At 36.4% G+C, this 20,614-nt stretch overlaps 1 protein-coding gene across 3 annotated transcripts in view; it reads right to left on the bottom strand.

Moving 5' to 3' along the window:
- Positions 1 to 20,614, bottom strand: part of LOC127851908 (death-inducer obliterator 1-like) — a 62,150-nt gene that overhangs the window by 37,731 nt on the left and 3,805 nt on the right. For all 3 annotated transcript variants that reach the window (XM_052385870.1, XM_052385869.1, XM_052385871.1), the window contains exons 2-7: positions 13,737 to 13,936; positions 11,390 to 11,518; positions 10,760 to 10,852; positions 8,324 to 8,501; positions 6,796 to 6,979; positions 742 to 901 (exon numbers count right to left, since the gene is read on the bottom strand). In XM_052385870.1, coding sequence (XP_052241830.1) covers positions 742 to 901; positions 6,796 to 6,979; positions 8,324 to 8,501; positions 10,760 to 10,852; positions 11,390 to 11,518; positions 13,737 to 13,919 — 927 coding nt within the window. In that variant the 5' untranslated portion in view covers positions 13,920 to 13,936. The remainder of the gene's footprint in view (positions 1 to 741; positions 902 to 6,795; positions 6,980 to 8,323; positions 8,502 to 10,759; positions 10,853 to 11,389; positions 11,519 to 13,736; positions 13,937 to 20,614) is intronic.

The following is a 20,614-nucleotide window of genomic DNA, read 5'->3' as shown; positions in this document are numbered from 1 at the left end:
ACATGCTCAAAACAAGTGTGGCGGGATCGTGGCCAACAAGAAAAAAGAAGAAAAGAAAGAAAAACTCGAAATGAAGACAATAATTTGCCAAATTGCTAGATTTAGACTCCAATCGGCCTCGATTTGCCCTGATCCAAACCTTTTTCCGATCGAGGCTTGATCAGGATGATTGTCATAAAGTAGCAGATCTGTGAGAACGGGGGGGTTAGCAAAATGTACGTCTTCTGTCAGTCGCCTAATATATTGATAGACAAAACAATAAGTAGTTAACACTTTCCCATTCAGAAGCAAAAAGGAAATGGCTATGTGCAAACAGCATATAACCAGAACATCCAGCGAGAAACTCGCAGTCTGTTCAGGTTTTATGCTGTTTGCTGCTCATCAGTATCAAAGGGTTGGAAATGACGCATTGAAAACTTGAATCTTGTAAGGAAAGTCTTTAATTAAATATAACTTTCTAAGGGACTACAAATGCGTAAAAAAATGTATCTAAGTGGTAATGGGTTTACCCTTAAGTACCGTAAGTTTTTTTAGGCGCATTTTTAAACCTCCAAATTTCAAATTTAAAAGTTTGTGCGTGTTATATTTGATACAACGCTATCCTGGCTGCTAAATTGCGAAAAAATTTGTTATGTTATGGGAAAATTATGTACATAAAAACTTGAAGATGATCAATTATATATTAATAAAACAAATGTGACCATGCCAAGAAATTAAAACAGAAATTTAATGATCACTCACCGTGGCGTCTGACATGGTTCCATCAGACCCAGTAGACTCTGACAGCAGTTTCTCTGCCTCCATGGCCTGGCGATTGGCCAGCATGATTTTCTCGGCGAGGTCCCGCTGCTTAGCATCGCTGATGCGGGTACTGGTCCTAGTCAACAGCATGGATCGTTGACTTAAAACATAACACCAGTATGTCAACAGGATGGATCATTGATTTACAACATTACACCAGTATGTCAACAGCATGGATCGTTGACTTCAAACATAACACCAGAATGTCAGCAGCATGGATCATTGATTTACAACATAACACCAGTATGTCAACAGCATTGATCGTTGACAAATACAAATTTCATTTTACGTCGGTTTGTACATAACAAGTATAACATTAGCGATGTATCGCTATTGACCGATATGAAAACGTAACACCAGTATGTCAACAGGATGGATCATTAATTTACACCATAACACCAGAATGTCAGCAGCATGGATCACTGACTTAAAACATAACACCAGTATGTTAGCAGCATGGATCATTGACTTAAAACATAACAACAGTATGTTAACAGCATGGATCGCTGACTTAAAACATAACACCAGAATGTCAACAGCATGGATCGTTGACTTAAAACATTACACTGGTATGTCAGCAGCATGGATCATTGACTTAAAACACAACAACAGTATGTCAACAGGATGTATTGTTGACTTAAACATAACACCAGCATGTTGACAGCATGGATCGTTGACTTAAAACATATCACCAGCGTGAAGCATGATTAAACAAACACCTCATCAAATTAAAAATGTAAACAAAATGTTGTCAACTAACAACAATTTGGAAATAATTCTTGAAAACCGCATATTACTTGACTTTTAAAATATCCCTGTGTTGAAATAAGGAAACACCAACACCAAATCAATTTGAGCCTAGTTCTGGGGAAAATAAGCGTAATGAAAATGCGTCAAGTGTTGTCCCAGAAAAGCCTGTGAGGTCTGCACAGATTAATCAAGGAAAACACTGTCTGTCTGAACTGGATTTGTGTTTGGAAAAGAATTCCTTTATACAAAATAAACATGAAATGGGAAGGTGTCTGCACAGGCTAATCTGGGACAACACTTTAGACAAATGCATTATGCCCAGTTTTCACAGAATAAGGCTCACATACAGAATACAGCAACATCATACCACTTTAATAAGAAAAACGTTGTCAATTAAAAAATAGGTTACAACCATTTATAAGAATTTATCATTACTTGTTACTTGACTTAAACTTGATATATTTACAAAGAATACACAACACTTATGCAATTTAAAGAAAGGAAAGCATCAACACCAAATCACATTCAAAGAAAGTTCAACATCATCAATCAACAAAAATTATAAACCTTAATTTGGCTTCTGTCCCAGTCAACATATTACATCGTTTGAAACTAACATCTGGGTGGAAATTCACATGGAATTACTCAGGAACATCTTACTGTAAGATGCACTAAAGTCATAACGAAGGATCAAATGTTCGGTCTTGAAATTTGATTGTATACTGCTTACAAAATGATAGAAAATAATTAATACTTTCATCCTTTTTAAACCAAAGTGTTCAAAACATAAAACAAGAGGCCCATGAGGGCCTGAATCGCTCTTCTGCTATCAGAGCTACAGATAAGATTTTTGGGGTAATTGGGTAATACCCTTCATTATAGGAATGAAAGAATGGAAAACACGATTAGGTATCCAAAAGTATGATACCCGCTCATATAAAAAAATAATTGGGTATTTGTACCAAAACAAACAAGTGAATTGGGTAATTGCAATACAAGTTATTGTTTTTAGATAGAGCTATGTATTAGCTACGGCACATGTCAAAGTTGTTGATTTGTATTATTTTTTGGCAATTTAACCGGACTGTGATTGATGGCTGTCAGAAAAAAAATTTTTTTAGTTGAAACCCTTGTTATTATTATTATATTAAAAATTATTTTTTGGCACTTTCGGTCTAAAAACACTTAATTATACTATCCCAACACCGTTCCAGCCCCATGTGCACCCCATCAACAAGTTCATCAAAAATACAACCGCAGATGTCCACGGAACAAAACATGGAGTTAATAATGTCATTCACTATGCCCTTTGCAATTGTTTTAGATTTAGATTTATTTACCACGAAAAAAGGAATCTATATGTTGTTTTTTTATTTTTTGCCGAACTTTTCGTCTGCCTCGAGACGCCATTGTGTTTGACTCGCATGTGTTATCATCTTAACGATTGGTAAATACAGTCGAAACCCCATGGCTCGAACTCGTTTGGCTCGAATTTCCAGTTGGCTCAAACTCGCATCAAAGCACTGATTTTTATGCCTATATATTCATATAAAATTGTGTCCGATGGCTCGAACTCGCTTGGCTCGAATTATCTGATGGCTCGAACTGTTTTCACAGTCCCGGCTACAGTTTTCATGGCTCGAACTCACTTCGGGTCCCAAAAAGTGTTAATCGATTAGGACCGTTTGATTAAAGGCACGCACAAATTGATGTAACACCGGTCGCATAAACTGTTAATCGATTAGGACTGCCTGATTAAAGGCACACAATAATTGATTTAACATCTGTTTGCTAACATGTCATAAACTCAATCGTTAATTGATTTGAGTAAAAGACATTTTGTATAAAAGCTGGCGTTCTCGTAGATGCTGTATGGCATAATGGCTGCAACCGCTAAATCGCTTCTTGCTGAGCAATCTAGAGAAGGCCCCGGTACCCAATCCGGGTGGATATCTAGATCAGCAATACAGAAGGGATCCGCTGTAGGAAGTAAAGGGACAAAAAGAAAGTTGAACGTAAAATGCTACACAGACAAATATGAAGCCATTTTGGCAGTTGAAAGTGGCAAAAAAACAAAAGCAGAAATTGCCAAAGAATTAGGAGTTCCCCGTAATACACTATCAACATGGTTAAAAAATAAAGAAGAGATAAAATCTAAAGTTCTCGCTGGAAGAATTGAACCTGAGCAAAAACTTGCCCGTACATCAAAATGGCCCACACTTGAAGAAGCACTCGTTCGTTGGTTTAAAAACCAACGCGCAAAAAACTCAACTGTAGATGGAGAAACATTAAAATGTAAAGCAAAAGAATATGCAAATGAATTAGGAATACCGGATGATGAATTCTCCGGTTCAGTTGGATGGCTGTGCAGATTTAAAATACGACACGGCATCGTTGCTAAAAAAGTCAGTGGGGATGCTAACTCTGTTGACTGTAACACACATTAATTTGAGTCATGGCAGCGTCATCTACAAACCATTCTGTCTACATACAGTGAACAAGACATTTATAATGCAGACGAGACCACTGTCTTTTACAGAGCCCTCCCCGACAAAGCTCTGGAAATAAAAAATGTTCAGTGTCATGGTGGAAAAACAAACAAAGAAAGACTGACTGTCATGGTGGCCGCAAACATGGATGGTAGCGACAAGCTCCCGTTGTTGGTGCTGGGTAAATCAAAAGCACCAATATGTTTTAAGAATGTGAAATCTCTGCCTGTGCGTTATGCATCAATTAAACGCGCATGGATGACGTCATCTGTCTTTCAAGAGTGGGTCCATAAACTGGATGACACCATGGCAACAGCCGCAAAATAGCGTTAGTGGTGGACAACTGTCCGGAACACGCCAATGTAGCCAACCTCAAAGCAACAACGCTGGTGTTCCTACCACCAAATACAACAAGTAAAACCCAACCCATGGACCAAGGGGTAATCAAAAATCTTAAAGTCCAGTACGGGAAGCAGATCCTTACACAGAAGTTCAGAGTTGAGGATAACGACGAGGAACTCAAAGTGAACATTCTGCAAGCACTACTAATGATGAAAAGAGCATGGGAATCAGTGACCGCTACTACAATCCAGAACTGCTTCAAACACGCCGGATTCCGGAAAGAAGAAGAAACCATCGACGACGACGACAAGGAGTACCATGAAGTGCCGGACGACCCAGATGATGATATTCCACTGGCAAGACTAGCAGAAATATTCGGATCTACTGCAACAATGGAGGACTACTTAAGCATCGACAGTAATCTCCCAGCAACCGAAGACACAGCCGACGACCACATTTTGCAAGACCTCCGGGATATGGTGACAAGGGTAGGAGATGCTGCATCATCAGACGAAGAAGAGACCACATCCAATCCACCACCAAAGACGTTCGCGAAGTCAGCCATGGGTGCCATTAACGTTATCAGAAAATATCTCGAGGAGTGCAAAAACTCACATCATCTTCAGTCTCAACTGGATGGCATTGAAAGATTCGTTTCTTGACGACAGCTACGGAACGCAAAACAAACGGACATTATGTCAAAAAGATATAAATAATAAAGAAATGTAGTGCTGTCTCGTATGTAAATAATGTGTATATAGTGCTGATGCATGTTTTGTTCTTCAGTGCTCTGTGTACCCTTAAAATGTGCTGCGCTAAAACGTGCTGATATTTTCTAAATGCTATTTGTTAATTGTATTTGTAACTGTTTAAAAATATTCGTAAATTAAAGTATTAAGTATATATCTGTTTCTTATTGACTTATTAATTCAAAAGCAGTAAGTAGTGCGAAGTAGTACGGAGTTTAAGCAATATGTGTACTCTTCAACTGGAGGTGAAAATGTACTGCAGACTTGTTCGTAAACAAAAGTTTATAAGAAATTGGATGGCTCAAATTCCGGATGGCTCGAACTATTGTTGCCGGTCCCGACGAGTTCGAGCCATTGGGTTTTGACTGTATGTTACCAGATAAAACAAACGCTTGTCTATTAAGACTCGAGTCAAAATGGCCAAAACAAAATGGGATTTTTCATTACGCATAGAAGGCAGCTCGAATTGGGAATCCGCGATTTGTTTTGCGTACTGGTACACACAGACTTTAAAAAAATTGCGTATCCACCTATTTTTGATTGCGTATTTATGCAAATACGCAGCTTATCTGTAGCTCTGACTGCTATAAACACTGTGCAAGTTTGGAAAGAATAAGATGGAAACTGTGTACTTAATCGCGCAAACAAGGAGAATTTTCTCAAATTCAAGGGAGATTATTGTGTACTTATTTCTCTGATACTGCTCATATTCAATAGGGTTCAAGTCCTCATTGATATAAAGATACTGTGCAAATTTGGAAATAATTGGATGAAAACTGTGGAATTAATTGCGTAAACAAGCAGGATTTCAAAATTTTCTCATATTCAAGGGGAAGTCCTTCTGGACTTATTGCTTCAATATTGCTCTTTTTAAAAAAGGGTTTGAGTCCTCATTGATACAAAGACACTGTGCAAGTTTGCCAAGAATTGTATGAAAATTATGGACTTTGTCACATAAAAAAGATGAAAACTGTGGACTTTATTGCGTAAACAAGCCTTATTTCACAATTTTCTCAAATTCAAGGCGAGATAATACTGGACTTTTTACTCTGATGTAACCCATTTTCAATAGGGTTTGAGTCCTCATTAACATAAAGACACTGAACAAGTTTGAAAAGAATCGGATGAAAACTGTGGACTTTATTGCATAAACAAGAAAAAGTCTAACACACGCACGGACGACGGAAACCACGCCATGACATAAGCTCTTCAGGCCTTCGGCCAGTAGAGCTAAAAACAAGAGCTGTGTTTGTGAAACACAATGCCCCCTACTGCGCCGCTTTGAAGCCATATATTTGACCTTTGACCTTGTAGGATGACCTTGACCTTTCACCACTTAAAATGAAATGCTCCATGAGATACATTTCCATGCCAAATATCAAGTTGCTATCATCAATATTGAAAAAGTTATGACCAAGATTAAAGTTTTGGGACATACACACACATACAATGACAGACAAACAGGCCAAAAACAATATATCCCCATCATTCCATCCGGGGGCATTACAAATATGAACATAAACATGTTTTTCCTCAAGTAAAAATATAAGAAATCGGGATTGCCTGGTACACATTCTAAATTAAATTATTGCTATGGAATAATACAAAACATGTCATACTTCATTAATTCTTATATAGTTATATGTGTAGTCATCAGTGAATACCTCATTCCAAATGGTGAGGAAAGCATGGCACCTCGTCCTCGCCCGCGACCTTTCGTTGGACTTCCCGTTATCCAATCCTCATCCGCAAACTTGCTCCGAATCGGTACCCGGCCAGACTTTCTTGGAGACGACAGGGAATCATCCGTCACAGAAGTGTCGGCCTGCTCTGCATCCGAGGCCGAGTCTGATGGAAAGGACGGGGGTGAGCTTTGTTAAATGTCTTTAGTGAATTAAGATATAAGATGTTATATTTATATATTTATGTGCAAAAGTATTCCCCAAAATACCGGACTTTTTTTTTATTGCTTGTTTACGTAATGGCATAATTTTATGTAAATATTATTACATCATTATCAGTATTATAATCATCTACATGCACGTGTGTGATTATTATTATAAACAATAATTTGTAAAAATAGAGACAAAGAATACTCCCCAAAGCAGCATGTTGCAATATGTTTTGATACATATAAAGTGTTTTTTAACCTTTGCAGGAAAGGTTGCAGGCCATTTTGATGGGGAATTTTAAGATGAAAGGGAAATCATGTTTTGTGTATATGCATGACCAAATGGACATATTCTTCTTTGTTATTGACGCTCAAAACTGGTTTGATGACAATAGTGAGAACATAATTATACAAAAAAACATTACTTTAATTTCTTTTCCAAATTTAGCTGACATTGAGTGGGACATTGACAGGGGAATTTTGAAGTCATAATATGGAAAAATATGTACCTTTTGACCAAGAGAATCTCAAATAAAAGTTGTGTAGTAATTATTTTCGCTATCAAGTAAGTAACCAATCTTCTTATTTGAAATATATTCTATGAGAAACACATAAAACCTTGATTTTGAATGGAAACTATGTTTCTGGTTTAACTAACAGTGACCTTAATTTTTTACCTTGACCCACTGTGCCCAGCATTTGTGTTTGCTAATTGGGAATAGGACAGGTACCAGCCTAACTGGGAAAATTTGCGCGAAAAGCCTCGAAATTGGGAAAATTTGCGTCGTGTATTCTTCACATTGGGATATTGGTTTTGCTTTGCTCACAGATACTTCAAAATTGATAACCAAGTGTCGTCAAGTTGACAATATTATATTTACTTAGAATCAATTCTAACCCTAACCCTAACCCTAACCCAACCCCCTAACCCTAACCCTAACCCAACCCCCTAACCCTAACCCTAAACCCTAACCCTAACCCTAACCCAGGGTTAGAGAAACTAACTAAACGTTGCTTTTTTTTTTTAAACCTTCAATTGGGATTTTTTTTACAGCATTTGGGAAATTTGTTTTTTCCTGATTGGGAAAGTGCTGTTTTCCGGTATTTTATAAAGAAAGAAAAAGAACGCTGTGATCCTTATAACAAAAATTAAGCAGTTCACAATCGAAATATAATGTCATCACTTTAGCTTTATGTGTTTGCAAAATCTATGGCCCAAATCAAAATCAGCTTCCCAACTGCCTTGCTATGGATTGCGTAATCTCAAACAAACATTTTATTCATGCCAGCCCAATTCCTACCTCCCGCCAGCAGTGCCGTAGGCAGCATAGAGAGCTGGGTATCCACGCTGGATGGCTCTAGGGTCACCACTACAGGCGCAGGCTTAACAGACATATTGATCACGGGCGCAGGCTTTGGGGCCCGCAGTGGGTTCATGCAGTAACCGTGGTCTGAGAACACCACACTTAATAAGGTGTCCTGAAAATTGCAAGATGGCAAGATGTTGAAAATTTGAATATGAAACAAAGATTTGTTCAAGGTGAAATATACACTGACTTTTGTGTTGCTCTGACCAGAATAAACACATGGTTTGTGAAAAACACACTTTTGAACTACTCCCGACAACTAATGAACAAATAAAAGTTTGAATTTCACATAATGAACCCTAATATATGTGTCACTAAATACATTCACATTTTTTGTGTGTAAATTGTTCAGTCACCAAAACGAACACTCAAACATATGAATGTGAACATCTCCAGAAAATGCAAAATCAAAATACCTATCCACTTATATGGTCTGGAAATATTTAAGTGATATCATGCGCATCTAACAGTATATGCTATGTTTATAGGTGTCTATCGCAACCGTTGTTTATTTTTGATGTTTTCACATCATATACACTTATATTTGTTAATGCAGCATCAACACACTAAAACAATATCCCGGAAAGAGAAAAATAATGCATTTGAATAATTATTTGATGTACGATGTGAATCTAAATTTAGTTTTAGTGCAGATTTGTTCATACAACAGACGAACACTAACTCCAATCCTAATAAAAAGACAGTTCCGCTCGGCTTAGAGGACTGAGACAGTCATGTTAAATATTGAATATAATATATATTTTTTATAAACAACTAGTAGCAAGATGAGTTGTAAATAATTGGTCAGTTACCACATTTTATAACTAACTCTTTTGCCCTGTTAATTCTTTTCAGCTCAATTCAACAGCGAACAAGGGACAAAATTGTCACAAAACCAGGTTTTCATTGTGAAAAAAAATCTGATAAAGGGAGACAACTCAAACTGAACTTTTGAAATGAACAAACAAAATTAACCCCCTTTGTAAGTTTGTTTTAAAATAAATCTATTTTTAGTCGTGGCGACCTTGACATTGGAGATATTGACGTGATTCTTTCGTGCGACACACCGTCCCATGATGGTGAACAAATGTGCCAAATGATTTTAAAATCTCATAATGAATGACATAGTTATAGCCCAGACAAGCTCATTTATGACTATTTTTTACCTTTGAACTCAAAGTGTGACCTTGACCTTTGAGATATTGACGTAATTTTTTCGCGCGACACACCGTCTAATGATGCTTAACAAATGTGCCAAATGATTTTAAAATCTCACAATGAACAACAAAGTTATGGCCCGGACAAGCTTGTTCCGCCCGCTCGCCAGCCAGCCCGCCCGCATTCGCCAATCTAATAACCAGTTTTTTCCTTCGGAAAACCTGGTTAAAAATGCGCATAATATCACTTTTATATACAGAACCTTTACAAACCAACCATGTACCAAATTGGATGGCTTGTAAGGAAGAGACTTCCTTCAAAAGAAAATACTATAAAAACGTAAAGTGTCGTACTTGATAAGCCTGTGCAGACTACACAGGCTAATCTGGGACGACACTTAACACACATGCATTAAACCCAGTTTTCACAGAGCGTTGCTCATTTATTCCATTGATCAGACCCGCATGTTTGAACTTGTGTTTCTCTTCTTAAGTTAATGTTGACAACACACAAGTATTTGAAAACATTGCAATTTTGTACGATTGCATGACACATTTCTAGATGAGCCTTACTCTGGTAAAATGGGGCTTAAAGCATAGAGGATATTTGTTGGATTCGGTGGATTATCGATTTTAATTCACGAGTGATCATATATTTTATAAGATCACGAGTGAATTAAAATCGATAATCCACCAAACCCAACAAATATTCTTTTTATTCTATGCCTTTTTTCACAGTTTATATGCATTGTAAAAGAGTTTAACCAAAGAATTTTGCTTCATTTCGTTAAAAAAATGACGTCATTAAACATAAACAGTGATAATTTTCACTGATAATTTTCATTGTTTGAAACAGTGAAATTATCAGTTTTAATTCACTGATATTTCTCTATAAACCACCGGAAAGCATAAAATAAATTATGTGTAAACTGTCAACCCAGATTAGCCTGTGCAGTCTGCAAAAGCTCATCTAAGACAACACTTTCCAACTAAACTGGATTTTTGCAAAGACGAGGTGTCCTTTTAAGGAAGAATACCATTGCAGCAGAAAGAGTCCTCCTTGATTAGCTGGTGCTGACTTCACAGGCTAATCTGGGACAACATTTTAAGCACATGCATTAAGCCCCAATTTCCAAGAGCAAGACTTTTATATATTAAAAGCAGTGAAAACAACCTGAAGCAATCAAATGGAATGACTGCCCACCCAACCTACCGCTAACAAATCATCCCCATCGTGCATAGCTGAAGTGGAAGGCTGCTGGTCGTCACCAGGGATACCAATGGGCGTAGCAGTAAGGTGGTCCGACTGGAATGAAACAATTCTCCTAATATTATGTACATGAAAACCATTAATGTGCTTTATAAACAATGGTATTCTTTGTTTCTTTTTCACCATTTTGAAAATTGGAGCCTAGGCCCTTGGATGGAGAAAAATTGCATCACTTTTCACTAAAATTAGGAAATTTGTATTGTTGTTGTCCACTAACAAATAAAAATTCACAATAAAAGTGTTTTTTAATATTATTATACACCAATTTATGAAGATTTATTTAATAGCGCTGGATGGGAGATGAACTTAATGGTCAGATTTATAATTTAACACTTTCCCCCATAAGAAGCAAAGTGAAAATGGCTTTTGCAATCAGCATAAAACCAGAACAGCCTGCAAGTAACTCGCAGTCTGTTCAGGTTTTATGCTGTTTGCTGCTAATCAGAACCTAAGGGTTGAAAATTAAGCCTTTGAAACTTGAATTTAGTATGAATTTAGTCTTAAATTAAACTTTCTAAGAGACTACAAACACGTCAAAATACGTATCTAAGTGGTAAAGGGTTAAAATTAAACCTGGTCTAGACTCAGCAGTCCCAGGTCTGGTCCAGACTGCTGCAGTAACTCTTGGACACTAGCCGACTGTAGGACCTCGTCTAACTTGCTGAGATGTTCCTCAGAAAAGCCACTAAATGGATTCTTTTCCTGTAACAAGCATGAGTTTTTTTTAATCATTAATATTTTTCAGGGGTTTTTCTTGCCACTTTGGGAAAAGGAGTCTGGTCAAATTTGGATTTTTTTATCGATAAAAGTGGCAAATTTGGGAATTTTGTATCAACAAAAAGGACAAATTGGGTGTTTTTTATCAACAAATATTGACCCAACAGGTATTTTCCTGGCAATTTGGGAAAAAAATCATACAACAATACAATTTTTTTTATTTTGAGGTATAGAAACGGCGTTACAACCGGAAAAGATTGGTACGGGGTGTCAAAATGTGCTGAAACTTTAACTCTCGCGGACCTGTACATGAGTTCATTTGTGGTTCGTATGATCAAGCCCCATCATTGAAAGTTGACCACCCGAAAATCGTCTGTGCCCTAGTCGGCCGAAATAAATTAGAATTGACACAGGTGTCACCCGATGATACAGTTAGTCAAGCTGTCGGCTGTTTAGGAAATTTTATTTACTTTAGTATTGGAGACACCCCTGAAACCTCACATTAATCTCCATGCATACCAGGTTTTAATCAATATTAAGTCGTACTGAAACAATAATTTAAAGGGTTCTGTTACAGATTTGTATTTTTTTTAATACTTTGTGTAGTCAATGTTTTATTGAATGTCAGAACATGTTAAACATGATTTTAAAAGGGTAAAATAAAACATAATAGTCAAATTTTGATAATGTATTTCTTTTATTCTATATAAATTTACATACATACATACATACATATAGGCATTATGCATATAAACTAACAAATTCGTGAACATTTCATTACTTAATATATAGGTCTGACATATAAAATAAAAATAAAAAGTAAAAAATAAAGCCCGCCCCAATTTTCCCCAAAATTTGGATGAGAATCTAGTTATTTATTTTCTATGGCCTTATATGTTTTGGGAATTTTTGTAATAATTTCCGTTTGGCATTGGGTCCGTTTGCTATATGATGGTTTTACGGCCTTTTTTATATAGCAGAAGACCCCCAGTTTTTCTGCATGAAATTTCTTGGTGATTCAAAACCATGACTTTTTTGTGGACACATAAATTTGTCAATTTCTGGTTTTGGAAAAACTATGAGGAGTTCTCCTATGTTTCGTGTTAAATTAAAATAAACAAAAATTGATGTACCATGAATAATGATTTTAAAATAGTGTACAGGACAAAAACAGCACAGGATTGCACCATGCTCTATTTTATTTCCTTTTTTTGAGATGATGAACTTACAAAGAGGAATATCTTGTACAGGTATCGATTGTTAGGACCCAGCACAGCCCGACAAGCCGAGTAACTTATAAACGGGTTTAACTAAAAACAAAGCCAATAACTATTAGTTTAAACCTATTTATTTTAGCTCGATTATATAGAAAGCCTAAGCTGGGTTTTATGGGGCGTGATATTCTGCGTCAAATACGCAAAAAATGCCAGTCAGGACCGTCATATTAATAAATATTGTTAATTTGCGTCCCATGGGACGCACAATCATTTTGACGTATTGGCTCTCATATTATCAACAAGAAACTCTGAAAGACAACTGCAGTACATAATTTTCTAGAAGGATGTAAGAGTTGTCTCGCTTGTTGATTTATCAACCAATCGTGTTATCGCGCACCTGATGTTGCTAGGTGCAAAGTCCCGAATTGAGATTACATTGCGTAAGTGTGAGCTATTTATGTCGCTATGAAAGAAAAGCTTACTGAGGTTACGATAGCTTATTATCTGGAGAGCAAGATTAAAATATAAAAATAAATACAATCTTTAATTGTATACGTGTGTGTTAAATCTTTGCTATTGTTTACGTAAATAATCTATTACTATACTTTTAACTAACTGACTTTGACACAGCCAGCATATTTATTGGGACCCCATTTTTATTGACAGGTCCCCTGAAAATAAATTATTAGTAGAGTCCTAGGGATCCCTAAAATTTGACATGAATGTAAAACCCTGCTAAGGCTTATTAGAAACGGTCTTGAGTCTGTTTCCTGGAACTAGAACCACTACTTGGTGTACACATGTATATGGGGGAAATCTAAAAAACGCTCCCACAGTGGGGATAAGACCCATTGACCTCCCGATCGCTAGGCGGACATCATATCCACTACACCACTGGGACTGGAATAACTGTTCAAAACCATATTTTTATTTTCCAGCAAGAAATTTAAATTTAATGCCATATATGGAAAGATTCAAATACTGACCTCCATATTTGCATCAAATGCCCAATCACTGATGTTCTGAGACTGGTGCCCACTATTCACTGGTTCTCTGTGAACAAGTTCTGGCAACTGGAAAGCAGGAACCAATAACGTAGGCTTTTCGGTCCTAGGCTCTAAATTCTGGCTATCGTATTCAGTTTCGCTCACCGCCAAAGTTCCGCTCATTGCAAACAAAGGAATTCCTGAAATGACCAAAGTACTGTAAAATTATTTATATTTGCAAGCATCAAATGCCAGGTGTTTTAACAAATCAAATCTTGGAAATGTATGATTTTGCAATAAAATGAAGAAGTTGTGTCAGTCCTTTTCCTATGGGTTTTTGTTTAATTCGTGGATCTGGCACACCATGTACAACAAAATTTAATAATTTGAGAGTAACATTTTATTTTTCAGATTATCATAAAATATTAGTTTATTCATGACTTTTTTGTGGTGAAATAGCCCAAGCTATAATTTAAACCAGAATGTTAACATGGCATGATGCAATACATATAACAAGAGCTGTCAGAAGTCAACGCGCTTGACTACTTGAGTGCTTGACAGTACAGTATAACGCAAGCCATCATGGGGAAATTGTTCATATTCAATAAGGTCAAGGTAATATACTCATATTCTAAGTGAAAGAGGACCATAATTGAAACATATTGATCACTTATGTTTTAAAGAAGTTGTACTTTATAGACCATTCTGATTTCAGGTACATGTATATTTTCCACAATCTATCAAACATTTGCAAAGACATAAAATAAACAAATAAGATTTTATTTCAAGTTTGATAGCAATAGCTTGGGTTGGATGGTTGGACAGTCCTTCAAAAATAAAATAAATAAATATTTGTGTTTTTTTTACCATGTTTCAAAAAAAAATTAGGGTGGGGGGGGGTAGGGGTGGAGAGGGGGGTATAATGTGAGGGTGTGGTCATTTCTTAGATGATCTTTCAACAAGGGACAAAATTGTCACAAAACCAGGTTTTCATTGTGAAAAAAAATCTGATTAAGGGAGACAACTCAAACTGAACTTTTGAAATGAACAAACAAAATTAACCCCCTTTGTAAGTTTGTTTCAAAATTAATCTATTTTAAGTTGTGGTGACCTTGACATTGGAGATATTGACGTGATTCTTTCGTGCGACACACCGTCCCATGATGGTGAACAAATGTGCCAAATAATTGTAAAATCTCACAATGAATGACATAGTTATGGCCCAGACAAGCTCATTTATTGCCAATTTTGACCTTTGAACTCAAAGTGTGACCTTGACCTTGGAGATATCGACGTAATTATTTCGCGCGACACACCGTCCAATGATGGTGAACAAATGTGCCAAATGATTTTAAAATATGACAATGAACGACATAGTTATGGCCCGGACAAGCTTGTTCCGCCCGCCCGCCAGCCAGCCCGCCCGCATTCGCCAATCTAATAACCAGTTTTTTCCTTCGGAAAACCTGGTTAAAAATAAGGGAAAAAGGGAAACAATATTTACTTTTTTTGGGGGGGGGGGGGGATTCTGGGGTGGGGAGTGGGGGATGGTTTGGGTGGAGTCCATTGTGGTATGTCAGGTAAGTGTTGTTTTGTCAAAGTATTAATAATTTGACCTTGAGAGTCAAGGTCATTCAAAGGTCAAGGTCAAATTCAACTTGCCAGGTACAGTACCCTCATGATTAGAAATAAAGTGGATCTAAACACAAAATTTAACAAAATATTCAAAATTATTAAGTCAAAAAAGGGACATAATTCCGTCAACATGCCAACATGAAACTTTTCCTGTTTAGAAATAAAGTGGATCTAAACACAAAATTTAACAAAATATTCAAAATTACTAAGTCAAAAAAGGGACATAATTCCGTCAACATGCCAACATGAAACTTTTCCTGTACAGTCCGCTTATGATAGTTAGCAAGCCTTCCAATTCTGAAAGCAATAGCTATGATACTTTAGGAGTAAAATGGACCAAAACACAAAAATTTCAATTGTCTAAATATAAAAGGGGCCATCATTCTGTCAAAATGCCAGTCAGAGTTACAAAACTTTGCCTGCACATTCCCCTTATTATAATTAGTAAGTGTTGCAAGTATGAAAGCAATAGCTTTGATACTTTTGGAATAAAGTGGACCTAACCACAAAACTTTACCAAATTTTCAAGTATAAAAAGGGAACATAATTCTTACAAAATGCTTGATACAGTTGTCTGCTCTTGTTTATAGATTAGGGTTGTGTTGGTTAAGAAGTATTCAAAATATTGTCAGTCTTTATGTGCTTGATGCCAGTCTATGAACATTTTTACCATGAACATTTTTCATGATTAAAGTATTATTTTCTTTAGCATGAAATCTGCTTTTACCTTAAATCTATAACTACCTTTGGTCTGCTGTGATTGTCAGTTTTTATATGGGCTTATATATACTTGCCTGAATGTGCTATTTAATGCTTTTTGTTTTGTTATATGTGAATTGGAAATTCACATATACCAAAAAAAAATATTGCACAATTATACAAAATATTATATAACATTTAAAAGTATTAAAAAAATTAAAAAGTTGTTTCAGATTCGCAAATTTTCGTTTAGTTATGATATTTTTGAGGAAATAGTAATTATGTTACTGATCATTTACCATGCTCTTAAATATCTGTTATATGCATCTTTTAATGATTTGAAAACCAAAAATTATTAAGCCTCGTGCCACGCACACGATTGAATAATTTAGAAAGTTCTGTTGTTGTCGTTTTATTTTGGTATGCTACGAGGATTGCTCATAAAGGTAAATAAACAAGAGATGTGTTTGTCAGAAACCCCCTACTGCGCCACTTTGAAGCCATATATTTGATCTTTGACCTTGAAGGATGACCTTGACCTTTCACAACTCAAAATGTGCAACTCCATGAGATGACCATGCATGCCAAATATCAAGTTGCTATCTTCAATATTGCAAAAGTTATGTCCAAGGTTAAAGTTTAGTGACAGACACACAGACAGACAGACACACAGACAGACAGGCCAAAAACAATATAAACCCGATCATTCGATCCGGGGGCATAAAAATACATCCGCTCTAAGCATGAGCATGGATGGTCGAGTGGTCTAGGCGGGAGACTTTTTACTCCAGGGGTCAGTGGTTCGAGCCCTGTTGAGGGTTACTTTTTTTCCTTTTTTCAAATTGTATTCTTGTTTTTTTACTGGAGATTTTTAGTTCAAATGTTTAAATTTATCAATATAAAGCTTTTAATGACAAGCTGCACTACATGCCAAAATCTGTTGGATGGCCCTTTTAAAGGGGCCTTTTCACATTTTGGTAAATTGACAAAATTAAAAAAAGTTGTTTCAGATTCGCACATTTTTGTTTAAGTTATGATATTTGTGAGGAAATAGAAATAATGAACATTTAACATGCTTTAAAATATCAATTATATGCATCTTTTGACGATTTGAAAACCTGAAAATTATAAAGCTTTGCAACGTGAAAGGATTGCATAATTTGGAAAGTTCTGTTGTTGTGGTTATATTTTGGGAAACTATGAGGATTGCTTATATAGGTAAAAAATACATCCGCTCATCGCATGAGCACAGATAGCCGAGTGGTCTAGGCGGGAGACTTTTTACTCAAGGACTCCAGGGGTCAGAAGTTCGACTCCAGTTGAGGGTTACTTATTTTTCCGTGTTTTAATTGTATTCTTGTTTTTTGTTACTACAGATTTTTAGGTCCAATGTTTAAATTTATCATTTTAAAGCAATTCATGACAAGCTTCAATACATTCCAAAATCTGTGAAAAGGCCCCTTTAAGATTATTGTGTAAAAACCAACGGATTTAAAGAGAAACAAAACACTTACAAATTATAATCCACAATAAACCATAAATGAAATTACGTCCAAGACACGAAACACAGAGTCCATATTTCGTTTCAAGATATTAATGATTAATGATTAAAGCCAATCTGTAAAGCCTTTATATATTATAGTAATTTCGGGATTTACTCATATAAAACTAAAAGAGAAACAAATACTTATTCAGGAAACAAATTAAAGCAAAATTTAATTGTCATTTGAAGTCTTTTAAGTTCTGTTAAATTCGGAAACATTATAAAAGACTAGAAATGGCGCGGCAGAGGCCGACGCGTATCCCCACGCCGAATGTTTGACCTAGGTGTGCCCCAGGGTTGGTAATGGGGCCATGCATAGCTGAGATTGACCGTATTGTCATAAGAGAAGTTCATCATCAATTAGAAGTGAATTGGTGTAGAAATGAAGAAGTTATAGTAAAAGGCAATTTTGGGTGGGTGTGACATATGTGGGCAGGGCGCCCCAGGGTTGGTAATTGTGCCATGCATAGTTGAGATTGACCGTATTGTCAAAAGAGAAGTTCAGTATCAATTTGAAGTGAATCGGTGTAGAAATGAAGAAATTATAGTAAAAGGCAATTTTGGGCGGGTGTGGTCTATGTGGGCGAGGCCCCAGGGTTTGTAATGGGGCCATGCATAGTTGAGATTGACCGTATTGTCATAAGAGAGGTTCAGTATCAATTTGAAGTGAATCGGTGTAGAAATGAAGAAATTATAGTAAAAGGCAATTTTGGGTGGGTGTGGTCTATGTGGGCGGGGCGCCCCAGGGTTGGTAATGGGGCCATGCATAGTTGAGATTGACTGTATTGTCATAAGAGAAGTTCAATATCAATTTGAAGTGAATCGGTGTAGAAATGAAGAAATTATAGTAAAGGCAATTTTGGGTGGGTGTGGTCTATGTGGGCGGGGCCCCAGGGTTGGTTATGGGGCCATGCATAGTTGAGATTGACCCTAATGTCATAAGAGAAGTTCAGTATCAATTTAAAGTGAATCCGTGTAGAAATGAAAAAATTATAGTAAATGGAATTTTTTGGTGGGTGTGGCCTATGTGGGCGGGCGCCCCAGGGTTGGGATTCGGGCCATGCATAGTTGAGATTGACCCTAATGTCATAACAAAAGTTCAGTATCAATTTGAAGTGAATCCGTGTAGAAATGAAAAAATTATAGTAAATGGAAATTTTTGGTGGGTGTGGCCTATGTGGGCGGGGCGCCCCAGGGTTGGGAATGGGGCCATGCATGGTTGAGATTGACCGTATTGTCATAAGAGAGGTCCAGTATCAATTTGAAGTGAATCTGTGTAGAAATAAAGAAGTAAATGTAAAATAACCTAAAAAAATGTGTGATAATTTCTGACGCGGCCCCACCCCAACCGCTATAACTTTTGACCCAGGGGTCAGATCAAAATTCCAAATAGTGCAGGGTCGCACATATGCTCATAGCTACCATGTGTGTAAGTTTCAAGGTTCTAGTGCTTTTAGTGTAGGAGGAGATAGTGGCCAGGACGGACGGACAGACAGACGGACGGCGGAGATAACCACAATATCCCCACCTTTTTTTCAAAAAGCGTGGGGATAATAACAGTCAAATAATACAATAATTAACTGTGATTACCGGTAACTGGAATTAGAAAACCGTTATTTATTTTAATATTTAACTTCAAAGTGGATCATACCTTGGTTGGTTATGTCTTCATGCGGTGTTTTCAATCAAACATGTCATTAAAGAAAATGCCAACAACTACTGCAGGTGTCATTTTAGATGCACAACAAACAATTTGTTTAACAAATTGCCAACGGTCCTGTTGTCATAAAGGTGTTATTAGTCAACATTTAATCAAACAAAACGCCGAAAATTACAGCACATGTCAGTTATAGGCACGGCAAACACGTTGTTTATTATTATACAAGTGTGAAAAATAATGAACCTGTCTACTTTTGAAAAAAAATCACAAAAAAGCAAGAAAAAAATTATAACCTATAATCATATCAAAAACATAAAAAAAAAACATATTTCACATCTTTGATATAAAAAATAACTTTTAGGAGGGTGCATGTTGACCAATTCGGGTACGAGTTGACTAGTGCGGGTACATGTTAACCAAAAATCGGGAACAAGTTAACCAAATCCGGTACGAGTTGACCCAAGGTACGTGTTGACTTAGGTACGAGTTGACTAGCTTCGAATTAATTGTGCACGAACCCTATGGAAACCAGTGCTCCAGCTAGCAATGAATAGAGGGGCGCTGCGCCCCTCTAAAATTTGCCCACTTAAAAAGCGCCCCTCTTTTTTTCTGTCAAATGCCCTTTTGATCTCTAAATTCCTGCTTTCAGGCCGTATAAATCGCCAGAAACATCGACATGAATACACTGATAACATGACTGCCTGGGGTGTATTAAGTCAACCCAATGTGAACAAACAAGCCCCAAGGGCATGGTTTGTTATCAGATCACTAATTCGCCTATTGTTGCAGACGATAGTTACATGCTGTGAAAGATTATCTCTGAGGTCACACTTGGTTAGGCACAATCACACTCGAATGAAATCAAACTCAGCACTATTGATTTTTTTAAACTTCTGAATTCTTTGGCTATACTTTTTTGTTTGCAAAAATAGTGATTTTAATTCAAAATACCTATTAACATTTGAAAATTAATCATCTTTTTTTAATGCGAATATGCGGTTAATTTTTAGTTCGAAATTACGGCATGGAAAACATATTTGTGTTTGGATTTTATTTCTGAACTTGTAAACACTGTAATTTCAACAAATAAAGAACTTGTTTGGAAGGAGGATTTATCACTCTGCAAGTAAAATGTAATGTTGATATTGTCATATATTTTCGCGACCTAACAAAAACTGTCAACGTTGTTGACATTAGTTGAAATAACGTGTTGTGAAATAAATATATCCTATTATTAACAATAACAATGTTTCATTTTAATCTCCAGAATTGGATGCTACTTCATGGTGACATTGATTCATTGTTTAGACTTTAAATTTGTCAATATATATTTTTGTTTTA

The sequence above is a fragment of the Dreissena polymorpha genome, chromosome 11 (genome assembly GCF_020536995.1).
Source record: "Dreissena polymorpha isolate Duluth1 chromosome 11, UMN_Dpol_1.0, whole genome shotgun sequence".
NCBI classification, from domain to species: domain Eukaryota; kingdom Metazoa; phylum Mollusca; class Bivalvia; order Myida; family Dreissenidae; genus Dreissena; species Dreissena polymorpha.
Note: the sequence above shows the minus strand (reverse complement) of the source record. Positions and strands in the feature narration are given on the sequence as shown.